This window comes from Nannobrachium achirus, assembly GCF_963921795.1.
Source record: "Nannobrachium achirus genome assembly, chromosome: 6".
Classification (NCBI taxonomy): Eukaryota; Metazoa; Chordata; class Actinopteri; order Myctophiformes; family Myctophidae; genus Nannobrachium; species Nannobrachium achirus.
The window spans coordinates 74,575,106-74,595,264 of NC_137815.1; the positions used below are offsets into that span (position 1 = coordinate 74,575,106).

Below are 20,159 nucleotides of genomic sequence, written 5' to 3' on the forward strand. Positions count from 1 at the left end.
TGCTGTGTATGTTCTGTTAACCTATGTGCTACTATAGTACCTGCTGTGTATGTTCTGTTAACCTATGTGCTACTATAGTACCTGCCAGGTTGTGTATGTTCTGTTAACCTATGTGCTACTATAGTACCTGCTGTGTATGTTCTGTTAACCTATGTGCTACTATAGTACCTGCTGTGTATGTTCTGTTAACCTATGTGCTACTATAGTACCTGCTGTGTATGTTCTGTTAACCTATGTGCTACTATAGTACCTGCTGTGTATGTTCTGTTAACCTATGTGCTACTATAGTACCTGTTGTGTATGTTCTGTTAACCTATGTGCTACTATAGTACCTGTTGTGTATGTTCTGTTAACCTATGTGCTACTATAGTACCTGTTGTGTATGTTCTGTTAACCTATGTGCTACTATAGTACCTGTTGTGTATGTTCTGTTAACCTATGTGCTACTATAGTACATGTTGTGTATGTTCTGTTAACCTATGTGCTACTATAGTACATGTTGTGTATGTTCTGTTAACCTATGTGCTACTATAGTACCTGTTGTGTATGTTCTGTTAACCTATGTGCTACTATAGTACCTGTTGTGTATGTTCTGTTAACCTATGTGCTACTATAGTACCTGCTGTGTATGTTCTGTTAACCTATGTGCTACTATAGTACCTGTTGTGTATGTTCTGTTAACCTATGTGCTACTATAGTACCTGCTGTGTATGTTCTGTTAACCTATGTGCTACTATAGTACCTGCTGTGTATGTTCTGTTAACCTATGTGCTACTATAGTACCTGCTGTGTATGTTCTGTTAACCTATGTGCTACTATAGTACCTGACATGTTGTGTATGTTCTGTTAACCTATGTGCTACTATAGTACCTGTTGTGTATGTTCTGTTAACCTATGTGCTACTATAGTACCTGTTGTGTATGTTCTGTTAACCTATGTGCTACTATAGTACCTGTTGTGTATGTTCTGTTAACCTATGTGCTACTATAGTACCTGCTGTGTATGTTCTGTTAACCTATGTGCTACTATAGTACCTGCTGTGTATGTTCTGTTAACCTATGTGCTACTATAGTACCTGCTGTGTATGTTCTGTTAACCTATGTGCTACTATAGTACCTGTTGTGTATGTTCTGTTAACCTATGTGCTACTATAGTACCTGTTGTGTATGTTCTGTTAACCTATGTGCTACTATAGTACCTGTTGTGTATGTTCTGTTAACCTATGTGCTACTATAGTACCTGCTGTGTATGTTCTGTTAACCTATGTGCTACTATAGTACCTGCTGTGTATGTTCTGTTAACCTATGTGCTACTATAGTACCTGCTGTGTATGTTCTGTTAACCTATGTGCTACTATAGTACCTGCTGTGTATGTTCTGTTAACCTATGTGCTACTATAGTACCTGTTGTGTATGTTCTGTTAACCTATGTGCTACTATAGTACCTGTTGTGTATGTTCTGTTAACCTATGTGCTACTATAGTACCTGTTGTGTATGTTCTGTTAACCTATGTGCTACTATAGTACCTGTTGTGTATGTTCTGTTAACCTATGTGCTACTATAGTACCTGCTGTGTATGTTCTGTTAACCTATGTGCTACTATAGTACCTGTTGTGTATGTTCTGTTAACCTATGTGCTACTATAGTACCTGTTGTGTATGTTCTGTTAACCTATGTGCTACTATAGTACCTGTTGTGTATGTTCTGTTAACCTATGTGCTACTATAGTACCTGCTGTGTATGTTCTGTTAACCTATGTGCTACTATAGTACCTGTTGTGTATGTTCTGTTAACCTATGTGCTACTATAGTACCTGTTGTGTATGTTCTGTTAACCTATGTGCTACTATAGTACCTGCTGTGTATGTTCTGTTAACCTATGTGCTACTATAGTACCTGTTGTGTATGTTCTGTTAACCTATGTGCTACTATAGTACCTGTTGTGTATGTTCTGTTAACCTATGTGCTACTATAGTACCTGTTGTGTATGTTCTGTTAACCTATGTGCTACTATAGTACCTGTTGTGTATGTTCTGTTAACCTATGTGCTACTATAGTACCTGCTGTGTATGTTCTGTTAACCTATGTGCTACTATAGTACCTGTTGTGTATGTTCTGTTAACCTATGTGCTACTATAGTACCTGTTGTGTATGTTCTGTTAACCTATGTGCTACTATAGTACCTGTTGTGTATGTTCTGTTAACCTATGTGCTACTATAGTACCTGCTGTGTATGTTCTGTTAACCTATGTGCTACTATAGTACCTGTTGTGTATGTTCTGTTAACCTATGTGCTACTATAGTACCTGCTGTGTATGTTCTGTTAACCTATGTGCTACTATAGTACCTGTTGTGTATGTTCTGTTAACCTATGTGCTACTATAGTACCTGTTGTGTATGTTCTGTTAACCTATGTGCTACTATAGTACCTGTTGTGTATGTTCTGTTAACCTATGTGCTACTATAGTACCTGCTGTGTATGTTCTGTTAACCTATGTGCTACTATAGTACCTGCTGTGTATGTTCTGTTAACCTATGTGCTACTATAGTACCTGTTGTGTATGTTCTGTTAACCTATGTGCTACTATAGTACCTGCTGTGTATGTTCTGTTAACCTATGTGCTACTATAGTACCTGTTGTGTATGTTCTGTTAACCTATGTGCTACTATAGTACCTGTTGTGTATGTTCTGTTAACCTATGTGCTACTATAGTACCTGTTGTGTATGTTCTGTTAACCTATGTGCTACTATAGTACCTGCTGTGTATGTTCTGTTAACCTATGTGCTACTATAGTACCTGACATGTTGTGTATGTTCTGTTAACCTATGTGCTACTATAGTACATGCCAGGATGTGTATGTTCTCAATAGGCCTGAGTGTTCCTCCCTATCGCTGGCTGTGTTTGGCTAACCCGTGTGAGCGCTGGTGACGCTATGCTATGGGAGGAGGCCTGGGGGAACAGAGGGGGCTGCTGTTGGACTGGAGACTTCACACAGGGAGAGAGAGAGGGGAGAGAGAGGGGAGAGAGAGGGGGAGGGGAGGGAGGGGAGAGAGGGAGGAGAGGGAGAGAGAGAGGGGAGAGAGAGGGAGAGAGAGGGGAGAGAGGAGAGAGAGAGAGGGGAGAGAGAGGGGAGAGAGGGAAAGAGAGGGGAGAGAGGGAGAGGGGATAGAGGGGAGAGAGAGAGAGGAGAGAGGGAGAGGGGATAGAGGGGAGAGAGAGGAGAGAGGGAGAGGGGGGAGAGAGGGAGAGGGGGGAGAGAAGGAGGGAGGCTGGGCAAAATATACCCATCAAGATCTAACCTCTCGTCACCAGACTTTTGCTACGTATTCGTTCTAAACTGGGCCGTGTGTGATCTGGTTTAGAAGAAAAGGAATCATTTGCTAGTGGAGTGTAAAAGTTAAAGTACAACGTTTACCTCGGAGATAAAACAGAGTAGAAGTAAACGTATTAAAAAACTGGAAATACAAAGTACTTAAGCACATGACACAACGATGTATGGGTTACTTTTCCATCAGTGCAAGAGGACAGAAACAGAGAGAAGCTGGTCTGTACAGCAGCCAACACTCAGCCTGTCCCTCACACACTGACAGAGGCCTGCATTATGTTCAGTGTACAGGACTGGAGTTGTTGTTGTTGTGTGTGTGTGTGTGTGTGTGTGTGTGTGTGTGTGTGTGTGTGTGTGTGTGTGTGTGTGTGTGTGTGTGTGTGTGTGTGTGTGTGTGTGTGTGTGCGTGTCTGCGTGCGACCAATTGAAAAACCCTTTTTTATGAGGGACCAATGCATGTCAATATTTTGACATAAAATGTGTTCTATGTCCCAGTATTGTGACGCAGGTGAATGCTAACCTGGTGAATGCTAACCTGGTGAATGTTAACCTGGTGAATGTTAACCTGGTGAATGTTAACCAGGTGAATGTTAACCTGGTGAATGTTAACCTGGTGAATGTTAACCAGGTGAATGCTAACCTGGTGAATGTTAACCTGGTGAATGCTAACCTGGTGAATGTTAACCAGGTGAATGTTAACCAGGTGAATGTTAACCTGGTGAATGCTAACCTGGTGAATGCTAACCTGGTGAATGCTAACCTGGTGAAATGCTAACCTGGTGAATGCTAACCTGGTGAATGTTAACCTGGTGAATGCTAACCTGGTGAATGCTAACCTGGTGAATGTTAACCTCTATGGCAAATAATGGGACGTAGAAATAGCCAGATTTCCCCTTTTTATGAAAGGTAAATGGTGCATTTATAGCGCCTTTATCCATGGCGCGTTACAGAGATTGTGCATTACATTCAACCATTCGTACACACATTCATTACATTCAACCATTCATACACACATTCATTACATTCAACCATTCATACACACATTCATTACATTCAACCATTCATACACACATTCATTACATTCAACCATTCATACACACATTCATTACATTCAACCATTCATACACACATTCATTACATTCAACCATTCATACACACATTCATACACAGATGTCAGAGGAAACCATGCTTGGCACCAACCTGCTCACTGGGAGCAACCAGGGGTTCAGAGTCTTGATAATTAACACCAACCTGCTCATCAGCAGCAGTTAGGGGTTCAGAGTCTTGCTCAAGGACTCTTCAACACTAACTCTGGGGGAGCCTGGGATCGAACTGGGAACACTTCGGGAACCCTCCATGTTCTAAGATTGCCACTGACTACCCCTGAGTTGTATCCGTCAAATGATCTGTAAAGTTACTGCACTTTATCATATTCTGATTTCTCTGTGAGGTTATGGATATCAAAAGGTGATCAGAGCTAATATCAGACATCCAGACTGCCTCTAGGAGGATGAGGAGAGCAGACAGCATCTTATTTACAACACAACGTGGGTTAGGGTTAGGGTTAACCCTAACCTAACCCTAACCCTAACCCTAACCTAACCCTAACCTAACCCTAACCCTAACCCTCTAGGAGGATGAGGAGAGCAGACAGCATCTTATTTACTACAACACAACGTGGGTTAGGGTTAACCCTAACCCTAACCCTAACCCTAACCCTAACCCTCTAGGTCAGGAGGATGAGGAGAGCAGACAGCATCTTATTTACTACAACACAACGTGGGCTGGAGGACGAGAACATCAGTGGCTTTGGGAGGAGACCCCATGCAGTCCCCAGGGGGGACTAAAATGTGGAATGCCCTACCTAAGGCCTTATAGGAGTGCCAATCCCTAACATCCTTTAAAACCGCCCTGAAAAAAACACTCAAAACTGGTAACAACAAACCTAGCCTAACCCTCCCCCTGACCCTCCTATTATAAATAACTTTTATTTTGCACTGTTCTTTGCTTTTCTGATATCTACTGACTATATCTACTGCATAGTACTGTGTTCTGTCTGTCTGTCATTCAATGTTATGAGTTAAATATCTATCATAGTACTGTGTTCTGTCTGTCTGTCATTCAATGTTATATGAGTTAAATATCTATCATAGTACTGTGTTCTGTCTGTCTGTCATTCAATGTTATATGAGTTAAATATCTATCATAGTACTGTGTTCTGTCTGTCTGTCATTCAATGTTATATGAGTTAAATATCTATCATAGTACTGTGTTCTATCTGTCTGTCATTCAATGTTATATGAGTTAAATATCTATCATAGTACTGTGTTCTTCTGTCTGTCTGTCATTCAATGTTATATGAGTTAAATATCTATCATAGTACTGTGTTCTGTCTGTCTGTCATTCAATGTTATATGAGTTAAAGAGAAGGATCTCAATTATGGAAATAAGAATCACCTTGTCCTTACCTGAGTTCCCTTTTAGTTGACCTTGTACCAGTGAACTGTACTGTCATGATGAAACTGTTTTCCTATGCAAACTTCTAATAAATACTTCAATCACAACAATTGATTGATTGATTGATTGATTGAAGTATTTATTAGAAGTTTGCATAGGAAAAGGTACCGTTTCATCATGACAGTATAAGTTCACTGGTACAAGGTCAACTAAAAGGAGATCCTAGAAAAGCACTTGGCTTATTTCCACAGGAAACCATTGAAGAATCTCATATAACGTTGAATGACAGACGGATAGAACACAGTACTATGGATATAGTCAGGAAAATCCAAACACGTAACGCATGCAAAAGAAGCTTCTTTTCTCAATTCAGAATTGGTTTAAGAACACAATAAAGCACTGCCTGTGACGAGGAACAGAAATGTCAGCGCGCGCGCGCGCGGCGCACACACACACACACACACACACACACACACACACACACACACACACACACACACACACACCGTCTCTCTGGCGGAGCTACTTTACAACTGGATGCTGATGCTGTATGCGAGCAGCAGGCCGGCCTGTGCTGTGATGATGTTTATTATTATTATTATTATGATTATTTCCTCTGGAGGATTATAGCAGCTGTTGTTGCATGGTAGCATCCAACATCCAACATCCAACAACATCCATCCACGGTGCACATTCACATCTGATTCATCCATTCATTCAAAACAACACATCAACATCTGAGGCTAAAAAAAACATGATTGGATTATAGTTGTGGAATGCACTGATTTGATGTCAGTTTACATAAAAAAAAAGGCCATTTTCGCACAACCGTGTGTGTGTGTGTGTGTGTGTGTGTGTGTGTGTGTGTGTGTGTGTGTGTGTGTGTACCAGAGTCTCAGATGCTCCGTTGACTGGAGGAACTTGGAATCTGTCGATTTCTTCCATCATCTTCTAGAATTCTACTGAACGTCTATTCTTCTATCGATGCACAGTAAATAATGTCTCTTATCGACAGCCAAGCGGAGACGTTAGGGTGTTTTTAATACTAATAATGGTCCGTTATGGTGTGTTTTAGAGCTGCTGGGCTGCTGGGTGGTAGCATTATAAACCCTGGAAGGTTTGTTTTGCTCAGAGGTGACTCGACAGCAGAGCAAAACAGCAGCGCCCTGCTACTGCCTCACTTCCGGGGTCTGTCATGAATATTCATGAGGGCGAGGAGTCCTGACCAATCAGCGCACCGCGAGATGTCTCCTCTGACAGGGCGGGGCGGGGAGGGTGCAGGAGAATTGATAGACAGATCGATTCAATTTCAATTTCAAAAGCTTTATTGGCATGATAAAATATTTCATACATAATTGCCAATGTGTGTGTGTGTGTGTGTGTGTGTGTGTGTGTGTGTGTGTGTGTGTGTGTGTGTGTGTGTGTGTGTGTGTGTGTGTGTGTGTGTGTGTGTGAATGAAAGAAATTAATAGTTATATACCTCTGTTAAAGTTTAAATTAGTCTTCTTAAATAATTGTTACGACATAAAAAAAAACCACTGGATGAATTATGTTGCTTTTAAAATCCATAGGCTTGCTATAACCTCCCCCCTTCGAAACATAAAACCATATGTTTCGCCAGGTTACATAAATCAACACCCAAAAATAAAAATACAATTACACCAAAATATATAGTCAAGCTCTAAGAAAAAAATCTAACCATCGGTTCGAAGTGGAGCGGTGAATTTGAGCAGCTATATAGCCTACCCTGTGTGTATGAGTGTGGCTGCGCAACAGTGCACTTCTCAATCTGTTCCTGTTTTTTATAGTTAACTAAATAACATATAGGCCTACTGTATCTACTGTACTCATGAAGAAGTGTCGTTTGCCAAACAATTAGTGAATAAAGTGGGCTGAATAGAGTGAACTGCTTGCCTTGCGCAAGTCGCACTGTAGCCTACAAACAAACTAGTATATGGTTTGGGCTTTAGACTATACATCTCATTCAACCTTAAAATACAACACAGCTTCAGATTAAAGGAGCATGAAACACAAAATCACTTTTTCTATAAATATATATTATATCAATGAGTCACTTGTGATAGGGAGCAGTGATATGGTTCAGTTTGCCTATAGCCTTGTGGATTCAGAGCTTTCTGCTGGTCTCTGCAGCTATTTCTGAATACTTCCAGTTTCTAGAAGAAAAGAAAACTTTGGCGCCACTCATTAAATATTAGCTATCATTGTTCTAGAGTGCAATGTGACGTAGGCATATCTAATTAATATTAACGTTTGTTTAATACAGAGTTGTATCAAGGGGGGCGTGGTTTCATTCTGCCCTCGTTGTGGCGTCTCGTGTCGTGTTGTTCAGACAGAGCATAGACTGTAGGGCTCAGGGCTGTCGCAGACAGTGGGGCACTTGTTGATTAGATTCGGCAACTCCATGTTCTATAACCAGTTAAAATGGGCAAGTATTTTACAAACAAGCTGTCTGAGCTTTTATACATGGACACACTTTCTCCAGCTTTGGACTGTTTACCACGGAACAGAAGAAGAAGGGACGCTAAGCTATCGCCGATAGCTATTTTCTGTGTGTGTGTGTGTGTGCGTCGTGACAACGCCCACACACGAAAAATAGCAGATCTACAAGCTCACAATGCGTCGCTTTCGAGACGTGTTGTGAGCTTGTAGATCGGCTATGTAGCCGTAGCAGCAGCTTCTCGTAAACACGTTGGTTTCGGCTATTTTGTGACTGTAGTGTGTGTGTGTGTGTGTGTGTGTGTGTGTGCGTGCGTGCGACCGTGCGTGCGCGCACTGTCACCACACACAAACACGTGTCACACGCACACACACACTACACTGTCACAAAATAGCCGAAACAAACGTGTTTACATGAGAAGCTGCTGCTACTACGGCTATTAGCTGATTTAGCTCGTCTACATAGCCGATCTACAAGCTCACAACGCGTCTCGAAAGCGACGCGTTGTGAGCTTGTAGATCTGCTATTTTTCGTGTGGACGTTGTGTGTGTGCGCGCACTGTCACGACACACACACACACACACACACACACACACACACATACAGAAAATAGCTATCAGCGTTAGCCTAGCGTCCGTCCCTCTCCGGTTCCGTGTAAAACAGTCCAGAGCTGGAGAAAGTTATGTCCATGGATAAAAGCTCAGACGGCTTGTTTGTAAAATACTTGCACATTATAATTGGTTATATAACATGGAGTTGCCGAATCTTTATACTTTTTACACCTCCAATGGCTGGTTTTAAAAAATGTTTCCGAAATGGAAACAGCAACTGCCCAGTGCCCACTGCTGACAGCTTCGCTCTGTCTCTCTGATAGAACACGCATTGCTCCGCCCCCTCCCCCCACAACGGCAGATAACCACGCCTACATTTTAGAAATCTTTTCATCTTCTGAAATCCCATAAAACAAATTAGAGGCGGGGTTTCTTATCCCTTTAAGGATGCTCTTTCAATTTAGTGAATTATCTATATGAATTATGAATGAATGAATGAATGATTTTTTTTTTGTTTTTATTTTTTTTGTTTGGCTGCCTTTCACAGCCCATTCCTTATGGGATTATTCGAGATTATTCACATAATTTAAATAACAGTTTTTCCAGAGAGAGAGAGAGGGGGGGGGGGGGGGGGGCACAAAGATTGAATGAACAAGAAAGAGACTTGAGTGACAGGTTGGTATGATACATACATTATGTGTAAATTGCATGTCTTAACCCAGGCCTACAGTGAGAGATGCCACCCAGTGTCCAGTAGATGGCGCTCATTAACCACCAGAGGGACAAAGGGAGCACAACAGAGACATGCAGAGGATGAGAGCATTGATTGACACAGAAAAAGGACACAAACTATAAGGACGCAACAACACAAACCTATTATAAAATATAAATCACAACACAATTAACACAAACTAAACCTATTATTAGGGCCCGAGCACACACAGTGTGAGAGGACCCTATTGTATTTGCAAAGATTATTCTTCTTCTTCTTATTATTTTCCCGAAAGTAAATCACGTTTTTGAGGCGCCAAACGTACTCCAAAAGTTGTGCAACTTTGCACGCACATCAGAAGTTACGTATTTAAAAAAAATTAAAAGGGGGCGTGGCCTAATGGCTTAACAGCGCCCCCTACAAAATTTCAACGCAACAGCCCCACTATACGGTTTCACCCACAAGTACGAAAATCGGTACACACCTGTATCATGTCCGGACTCACAAAAAAGCCTCTTGGCGCCATGTCCGAAAACAAACAGGAAGTCAGCAATTTTGACTAATTAGTGGCGTTTTGGCGCATTTTTGGCCGTTTTCATGTGTCGTACTTTAACGAACTCCACCTGGGGAGTTAATCGGATCAACTTCACATTCGCTCGGCATACTCAAGACACCTTAACGATGAAAAGTTGTGCAAATCGTGAGTTTTCGTAAAACGGCGTGCCCGTGGCGAAGCGTCAAACTTCCTTCGCCAAAAAGGAAGTGCCCCCTCTTCTGATTGGTCGATACTTGATTGTTCCTTATTTTGGCTATTACTCATCAACCGTTTGTCGTACAAACTTCTGGGTGGAGTCATTTGACTTGTTTCAGAGTCCTTGTTCTTAATTGGTTTAAGTTAGCCCCGCTCCCTCTTCTGATTGGTCGATTATTGATGGTTCCTAATTACTAGATTTTCAATGGTTTGTAATAAGTGCAATAGTGTAACTGTGTCTAGGTGTAATAACTGTAATAGTGTAATAGCGCAATAAGTGTAATACTGTAATAAGTGTAAGTGTAATAGTGTAATAGCGCAATAAGTGTAATAGTGTAATAGCGCAATAAGTGTAATAGTGTAATAAGTGTAATAGTGTAATAGTGTAGTAAGTGTAATAGTGTAATAGCACAATAACTGTAATAGTGTAATAGTGTAATAGCGCAATAAGTGTAATAGTGTAATAGCACAATAACTGTAATAGTGTAATAGTGTAATAGCGCAATAAGTGTAATAGTGTAATAGTGTAATAAGTGTAATAGTGTAATAGCACAATAAGTGTAATAGTGTAATAAGTGTAATAGTGTAATAGTGCCATAAGTGTAATAGTGTAATAAGTGTAATAGTGTAATAGCGCAATAAGTGTAATAGTGTAATAGCGCAATAAGTGTAATAGTGTAATAAGTGTAATAGTGTAATAGTGTAGTAAGTGTAATAGTGTAATAGCACAATAACTGTAATAGTGTAATAAGTGTAATAGTGTAATAGCGCAATAAGTGTAATAGTGTAATAAGTGTAATAGTGTAATAGTGTAATAAGTGTAATAGTGTAATAAGTGTAATAGTGTAATAGCGCAATAAGTGTAATAGTGTAATAAGTGTAATAGTGTAATAGTGTAGTAAGTGTAATAGTGTAATAGCACAATAACTGTAATAGTGTAATAAGTGTAATAGTGTAATAGCGCAATAAGTGTAATAGTGTAATAAGTGTAATAGTGTAATAGTGTAATAAGTGTAATAGTGTAATAAGTGTAATAGTGTAATAGCGCAATAAGTGTAATAGTGTAATAAGTGTAATAGTGCAATAAGTGTAATAGTGTAATAGTGTAATAAGTGTAATAGTGTAATAGTGTAATAAGTGTAATAGTGTAATAAGTGTAATAGTGTAATAGTGTAATAAGTGTAATAGTTTAATACGTTTAATAGTGTAAAAGCGCAATAAGTGTAATAGTGTAATAGTGCAATAAGTGTAATAGTGTAATAAGTGTAATAGTGTAATAGTGTAATAAGTGTAATAGTGTAATAAGTGTAATAGTGTAATAGTGTAATAAGTGTAATAGTGTAATAGTGTAATAAGTTTAATAGTGTAATAACGCAATAAGTGTAATAGTGTAATAGTGCAATAAGTGTAATAGTGTAATAGCGCAATAAGTGTAATAGTAAAATAGTGTAATAACGTAATAAGTGTAATAGTGTAATAGTGTAATAAGTGTAATAGTGTAATAGCGCAAAAAGTGTAATAGTGAAATAAGTGTAATAGTGTAATAGGGCAATAAGTGTAAAAGGGCAAAAAGTGTAATAGTGTAACTGCTGCCCCTTGTGACGTGGGTAGAGCTGCGAGGGCCCGGTTATCGCTGCTTGCAGCTTTATTACATGTTATTTTTATTCGTTTTTATAATTTTTCACCCTATACTTACTAATATTACAGCACTACTCTCACTAAAACATCTGTAGAGTTCACATAGTTTGAAATATATTCATAAGATGTTGCCTCTCAATTGATGACACCTTGATGGACAATTTCTCTATTCACTATATGTCTCCAATGAGGTCTTGAGTCTTTTTCACCGTTCAGAATGCATATTTTCCACAGGCGGAGGTCTTTTTCAATCCTCTTTTCCCTAGTAAGTGATCACAGCATTACAATTTGATAAGAGAAATGTGATGTTTTACACTGCATTTGTGAATTTTCAGGGGTTAGCTGACATTTGGTGGGTCAAAAGTAGCCACAGTCATTGTAGTTTTGTGTCCACAACTGTTCCAATTTGGACATGCATTTTAGGTGGATTTTTTTCCCCTGGGGTTCAAGTGGTTAAGTTGTTAAGGTATAGGCTAGTTTACAGTTCATTTTAGCTTAAATAAATAAATGTTAGCCTTTTTGTTGTGTGTATTAATCACATGCTCAATGTTGTGCGATGATGAGATGATGAGACCACAGCTATGCGGATGTCTGAATAATGCATCCCTTCTGGCCATATATGGTCATAAGGTAGTGGTAGGCTATAAATACCATATTCACGTTATTCCTGGCCCCGCCCCCGGCTTCCTGTTCATATCCTGAAAGAGGCGGAGGCTGAAAAAGCTGTCCTGAAAAACATCATTTGGTTTCCTGTTGTCCTTGCATTAAAGTGTCAGTAGTTGGCGCTCTGGGCTCTGAATGTACCTGGGTTGCCATGTCTGCTTATAATAAGCAATTTGTGTCTTTAAAAAAATAGTTGCTTATTGGGCTTACTTTCTAATATTTTTTAAACCAGTGGTTCCCAAATCTTTTCATATCAAGGACCCCAGATTAACATATTTGTTCACAGTCGCAGACCCCCATCTGAAAATATGTGGTGCCACACAGATTTATGTTGTTAAAATGTTTCAAAAATATTCAAATTTCTTTTTTTTCCCTCAATATTTTTTAAATAGCAAATATACAAGCTCACAATGTGTCGCAATGTGACACATTCTGAGTTTGCTGATCTGCTATTTTCAAATGTAAATGTAAAGTAGTATAGCCTAGTTGCTTCTATTAGGCTTATTTCTTTGGCAAAATCTGGCAACAGACAATTCCCTGTCACTTCCTTACTTGGGACAAGATATATTATATAAGAAGGTATGGTCGCCAAAACGGCTGGGCATCCGCCATTGACGCTCATGGGAGCCAAAACTGGGACCGGAAGTTGTGTGAACTGCAATGGAGTCCATGGCAGAAGGATGACAGCCAGCTGGACCATGCTTGTGAATAAATTATTTCTGAACGTTTGTCTCCTTTGTCAGTTAATCGGTCCAGGAATATAAAAGAATGCATATCACAGGTTGTTTTCCAATCAATTGTTTTTTTATGTGCACACTGTATAATTCTATTGAGGCATCTAAACAGCGTCATCCTCTGTCATGTATCGTTTCTGGTAGTGTTGCCAGGTTCTGAGAAATAAGCAACCAGGCCTAGGAAAACAAGCCCAAAATAACCAACTAGGGCCAGGCAGGTACTTGGCTCTTATGAGCACTTACTGCTGTATTGAAAATAACCATCAACAACAAGCTATAGATCTGCTAAGATTTTTGATAACTTGTCAAATGCGACATTCTGCATAATGAGCACTTTCTATATTGGTACTTTAACTCATACAGGGCCAGATTTCCAAAATATGAATATGAATGTGCGCTTATAACGCCAGGAAATAGCTATTTTGTATCCCCCCAGACCACCTTAACCAGACCACCTTAACGAATGCACGTTCACCATACCATACCACCAGATGACCACTAGAGACCACCATACACCATACACTGACATGGTCCCATGTTAAGCCTGTTTAAATCCACATAACAGGATGAGACGCTGACTTGGTCCTCATTGACTTAACATGGACGGGCCGCCGGTCACCATTTCAGCTCAATACTGTTCAATTCGTGCTTGATCGTCTCAAACCACCATTGGTATGGGCATCGGGACGTATATAGATGCCACACAGAAAGTTTCAGAATCAAAATCCGACCTAGTGAAGCTACGTGAGGGTCGGATGGTTGCATTGAGGCTAACGCTAGCAGAGGCCTGTTGTCAACAGGAAGCCCTGGTTTAAAGGTGACGTCATAATCGTATCCTTTTTTTTCACGGTTTACGTGTGGACATTAGCTGAGGTAAGCTAACCATTTCGCTCCGTCTATAAACACATATTAAAAGCTTAAACAATGCTTTTATATAAAAGTCGCTCCGAGTCGCTCGGCACCAAACGCCATAGTGAACTAGTCGCTCGTAAAGTCGCCCGGCGCTAACTGAGTTAATTATATTTTAATATCATTCATTTTTAATTCCTGAGTTTAACTTGTGAGATTATTTCTAAATTGCTGTATTGATTGATTACTTACAGTTTGCAGAGACAGGTACAGAGAAGTAGCCAGGCTACAGTAGGCTACAGTACAAGTTCTGCTAAAATTATTTTTCCAAAAAAGTATAAGTAGGCTATGGCTTGTTTCCATGGGGTCCTTTGTACTCAATTGATCGAAACATTGATAATATTGATGATACTTTTACTCAAGTAAAAAACGTTGGTACCACCACCACCACTTAGAACCACTGGTTAAAACAATAAAAAGCCCATTCCCTTGTTACTGCGTATCCTATGCAAAGTAGCCTACTGTGCTCCATCCGTCTCTTTCAATGTTATGAGATAGGCCTACATAAAGTGGCTTAAAATAAGACGAAAAGCTTATTTTAGTTGACCTTGTACCAATGAGTACAAGTAGGCCTACTGTCATAAAACTGTACGTTTTCCAGGCTTCTAATACATTCTTCAATCAATAAATAATAAATAAATAAGCAACTTGTTCACTTTAGAACAGGGGTCTTCAATCAGGCCAGGGACCTTCAAAATGATGCAGAGATGGAGCAATCCCCTTAATTACCACCTCGTATGAGGCTACAACATTTGTAGCTATATTCATGTGTAACATATTCATACTTTTATGCTGTGCACTTACTTAGTATCCGCATGAAGTATTAGCAGGCAAGGAATTTTGGTAACATTTTAAGTGTTTTATCTTAGGGAAGCGATGGCTTTTTTTAGCCGTTTTAGTGATGTGCTTAGCGTGTGTTGGGGTTGATACTGTTTTTGAGTATGTATGTTGTATCGTGTTTCCCTTACTGGTTGAGCTCCTGTGAGAACTATGAATTTCCCCATATGGGATCAATAAAGTCTATCGTATCGTATCGTATCGTACATAGGCATACCTTATTAACTGAGAACCATGTAAATACTATCAACAATATGTCAATTGCACAGTAAGCATGTTTTATTTTTAACATAAATGTGGAAAATGTTTTAAAAAATATTTGAAGATAAATTTACATTTGGGGGAAAAAGAGTAAAAGAAATGTATTTATTTATTCATGTTCATCAATCAAGCAATAATTTCGCGGACCAGTGATATAGAGTATAGACCCAACCTATAGTCCAGGGGTCTTCAATGTTTTCAGGCCAAGGACCCCTTAGTTGAGAGAGAGATGAAGCAGGGACCCCCAAAACCTTTTCAGACATTCCATATAGTTTCATTGTTTGACAGCACAATCATCAGTGTATTTTGTGTTTTCAGATATTTAACCATTTGAGCCGTCATTACATAATAAACTTGACCTTTCACTCTGTACTTAGTCTGCTCTTTTCCCCCTCTACACCAAACCTCTGTCGAAAATAGCCGATCTGCAAGCTCACAATGCCTCGCAGCACGAGGCGATGTGAGATCTGTATTTTTGGCTACAGTTCTCAGATGGTCACTAGGGTTCAAGTTGTTAATATAAAAAGGAGTGGAAGATTTGGAGGACCCCCTGTAGTAACTCTGAGGACCCCCTAGGGGTCCCGGACCCCCTGTTAAAGACCCCTGCTATAGTCTGTTAAATCAGTGATATGGAGTATGGACAACCTACAGTATGGTCTGTTAAATCAGTGATATGGAGTATGGACAACCTACAGTATGGTCTGTTAAATCAGTGATATGGAGTATGGACAACCTATGGTCTGTTAAATCAGTGATATGGAGTATGGACAACCTACAGTATGGTCTGTTAAATCAGTGATATGGAGTATGGACAACCTATAGTCTGTTAAATCAGTGATATGGAGTATGGACAACCTATAGTCTGTTAAATCAGTGATATGGACCTATAGCTGCTGCCTGAGGCTTTTCATGTTGATTATGCTGACATGTAAACATATTATATTATATTATTGCGACCGAAGGTCGCATATACTCTGAAGAATCGTGTCGCTTGAGTGTCCGAAGCCTCGTGACCGTCCTTCCGAAGCCTCTGTGATGTCAGTGTGATGTCAGCGAGTTGTGACATCACTTCCTGTACAGGGCAGCTACACGAAATGTGGATAACACTATATATGTCAATGGCTGTCTGTCTGACTGCCAAGTCTGCCATTGACTTGCAGCGCATGAACGCCGCACTGGAGCGTGAAAACCAACAGGCCTGATGGAAAATGATACATGGCCGCAGGCTTTGTGACGTCCCACATCTTATGTGCTGGGCATACTACTAACCGACGCCAAGGACCTCCAGAGGCCATACAAAGAGTATCTAACCCGAGGCCCCTTACTAAGTAGCATACATTTACAACATACCTTCTCCAAAAACATCAATATTGAACTCCATATGTATATGGATACATACATGTATTTTTATTAGTAAAGGATAAAATAAAATAAAAATGCCATAGATGGGCATTCCCAAAAGCAAAATCCCTTTATGCCCATATATGGGGATTTCTGATGTCATCAATCTCTGGCCCTAACTAGCTCAAAAGCCTGCTTTACTCTGATTTACACCCTACCTTTCCAGATGATGACCTATTGGGTAGTGGGTACACACTTATGTCCAAATATAGAAATCCCAAGGCATCAAACCTAAGCTTGGCTTTACTAATTAACATATGTTTCATGCCCATATATGGAGATCCCTGTCCCAATGTTATCAATATTAAGGACATATCTGGAAATGCCCATATTTGGTAATGTCCACATATGGGCATGTTTTGACATAACATAGTCAGGGAACTCCATGTATGGGCATAACATTGATTCTGTGAGTGTGCCATGATTCTGTGAGTGTGCTGAGCTCCTAGGGTTGATACCCTCACAAAAACATGAACAAACTCCCCCCAGAATGACAACAACTAGAATCGTCAGAGAAACGCTGTGGTTGGCCAGATTGTCAAGAATTGGCGCGACCTCGCCCTTTAGGGCGAGGTTGCATGTCACTCTGAGGTCGCATTCCACCCTTGGGTGTCTTACTAGTTGCGACCGAAGGTCGCATATACTCTGAAGAATCGTGTCGCTTGAGTGTCCGAAGCCTCGTGACCGTCCTTCCGAAGCCTCTGTGATGTCAGTGTGATGTCAGCGAGTTGTGACATCACTTCCTGTACAGGGCAGCTACACGAAATGTGGATAACACTATATATGGAGATAGTCCAGTCCATCATGTCATATGGGACTACCGTCATAGAAAGTAGCCATTGTTAGGCCGGAGTCAATGGCTGTCTGTCTGACTGCCAAGTCTGCCATTGACTTGCAGCGCATGAACGCCGCACTGGAGCGTGAAAACCAACAGGCCTGATGGAAAATGATACATGGCCGCAGGCTTTGTGACGTCCCACATCTTATGTGCTGGGCATACTACTAACCGACGCCAAGGACCTCCAGAGGCCATACAAAGAGTATCTAACCCGAGGCCCCTTACTAAGTAGCATACATTTACACCATACCTTCTCCAAAAACATCAATATTGAACTCCATATGTATATGGATACATACATGTATTTTTATTAATAAAGGATAAAATAAAATAAAAATGCCATAGATGGGCATTCCCAAAAGCAAAATCCCTTTATGCCCATATATGGGGATTTCTGATGTCATCAATCTCTGACCCTAACTAGCTCAAAAGCCTGCTTTACTCTGATTTACACCCTACCTTTCCAGATGATGACCTATTGGGTACACACTTATGTCCAAATATAGAAATCCCAAGGCATCAAACCTAAGCTTGGCTTTACTAATTAACATATGTTTCATGCCCATATATGGAGATCCCTGTCCCAATGTTATCAATATTAAGGACATATCTGGAAATGCCCATATTTGGTAATGTCCACATATGGGCATGTTTTGACATAACATAGTCAGGGAACTCCATGTATGGGCATAACATTGATTCTGTGAGTGTGCCATGATTCTGTGAGTGTGCTGAGCTCCTAGGGTTGATACCCTCACAAAAACATGAACAAACTCCCCCCAGAATGACAACAACTAGAATCGTCAGAGAAACGCTGTGGTTGGCCAGATTGTCAAGAATTGGCGCGACCTCGCCCTTTAGGGCGAGGTTGCATGTCACCCTGAGGTCGCATTCCACCCTTGGGTGTCTTACTAGTTGCGACCGAAGGTCGCATATACTCTGAAGAATCGTGTCGCTTGAGTGTCCGAAGCCTCGTGACCGTCCTTCCGAAGCCTCTGTGATGTCAGTGTGATGTCAGCGAGTTGTGACATCACTTCCTGTACAGGGCAGCTACACGAAATGTGGATAACACTATATATGGAGATAGTCCAGTCCATCATGTCATATGGGACTACCGTCATAGAAAGTAGCCATTGTTAGGCCGGAGTCAATGGCTGTCTGTCTGACTGCCAAGTCTGCCATTGACTTGCAGCGCATGAACGCCGCACTGGAGCGTGAAAACCAACAGGCCTGATGGAAAATGATACATGGCCGCAGGCTTTGTGACGTCCCACATCTTATGTGCTGGGCATACTACTAACCGACGCCAAGGACCTCCAGAGGCCATACAAAGAGTATCTAACCCGAGGCCCCTTACTAAGTAGCATACATTTACACCATACCTTCTCCAAAAACATCAATATTGAACTCCATATGTATATGGATACATACATGTATTTTTATTAATAAAGGATAAAATAAAATAAAAATGCCATAGATGGGCATTCCCAAAAGCAAAATCCCTTTATGCCCATATATGGGGATTTCTGATGTCATCAATCTCTGACCCTAACTAGCTCAAAAGCCTGCTTTACTCTGATTTACACCCTACCTTTCCAGATGATGACCTATTGGGTACACACTTATGTCCAAATATAGAAATCCCAAGGCATCAAACCTAAGCTTGGCTTTACTAATTAACATATGTTTCATGCCCATATATGGAGATCCCTGTCCCAATGTTATCAATATTAAGGACATATCTGGAAATGCCCATATTTGGTAATGTCCACATATGGGCATGTTTTGACATAACATAGTCAGGGAACTCCATGTATGGGCATAACATTGATTCTGTGAGTGTGCCATGATTCTGTGAGTGTGCTGAGCTCCTAGGGTTGATACCCTCACAAAAACATGAACAAACTCCCCCCAGAATGACAACAACTAGAATCGTCAGAGAAACGCTGTGGTTGGCCAGATTGTCAAGAATTGGCGCGACCTCGCCCTTTAGGGCGAGGTTGCATGTCACCCTGAGGTCGCATTCCACCCTTGGGTGTCTTACTAGTATTATATTATATTATATGGGTCACCTGTGCGAGGGTGTATGATGTTGCGAGACCCGAAACACCCGTCGACCCCAGGCTACATCACTGATGATACGTCCCAGTTGCATCCTTGTGATGTTTTTTTGCATCTTTGTGATGTTTTTTTTTTTTCATTATTAGTTCTATTTATAGTGGCTCATAGGAATAGACTATGTGACAACCAGGAATAGTTTGGTGACCACCGGAGAGTCGGTTGACGGCCGGAATGTAGACGGCACCCGGGAGCAGGTTGGGTTGGCGCCCCAGCCTGTGTCTTCCGTGAGGAAGAAGCCCAACAAATCCACGGTGAGGCCTTTAGGAGGGCCATTCAAGCCGCAAGCAGAGCCTGCAGCGCCAGCTTTTCAGGGTGGAGGCAAAGAGGGAGTATGGGGAGAAGGTGGAGTCCAAATTCCAACAAGGTGACCTCAGAAGTGTGTGGCAGGGACTGAAAACTATGACTGACTACAAAGCCCTACCCCCCTCCTCGGGTGGTGCAAACAGAGAGTTGGTGGATAACCTTAACACTTTTTTTGCACGCTTTGACACCGGGCACGGCC

The 20,159-nt window shown here is 40.8% G+C and overlaps 1 protein-coding gene across 2 annotated transcripts in view; it reads right to left on the reverse strand.

Annotated features, from left to right (window-relative positions):
* Window positions 1-20,159, reverse strand: part of fam219aa (family with sequence similarity 219 member Aa) — a 143,428-nt gene that overhangs the window by 30,787 nt on the left and 92,482 nt on the right. The window contains exon 1 of one of the 2 annotated variants that reach the window (XM_080727783.1): window positions 6,672-6,871. The exons of the other annotated variant lie outside the window; for it this stretch is intronic. Within the exon in view, the coding sequence (XP_080583909.1) occupies window positions 6,672-6,731 (60 nt within the window). The 5' untranslated portion in view covers window positions 6,732-6,871. Of the gene's footprint in view, window positions 1-6,671; window positions 6,872-20,159 lie in introns of those variants that run through there. 2 annotated transcript variants of the gene reach the window in all.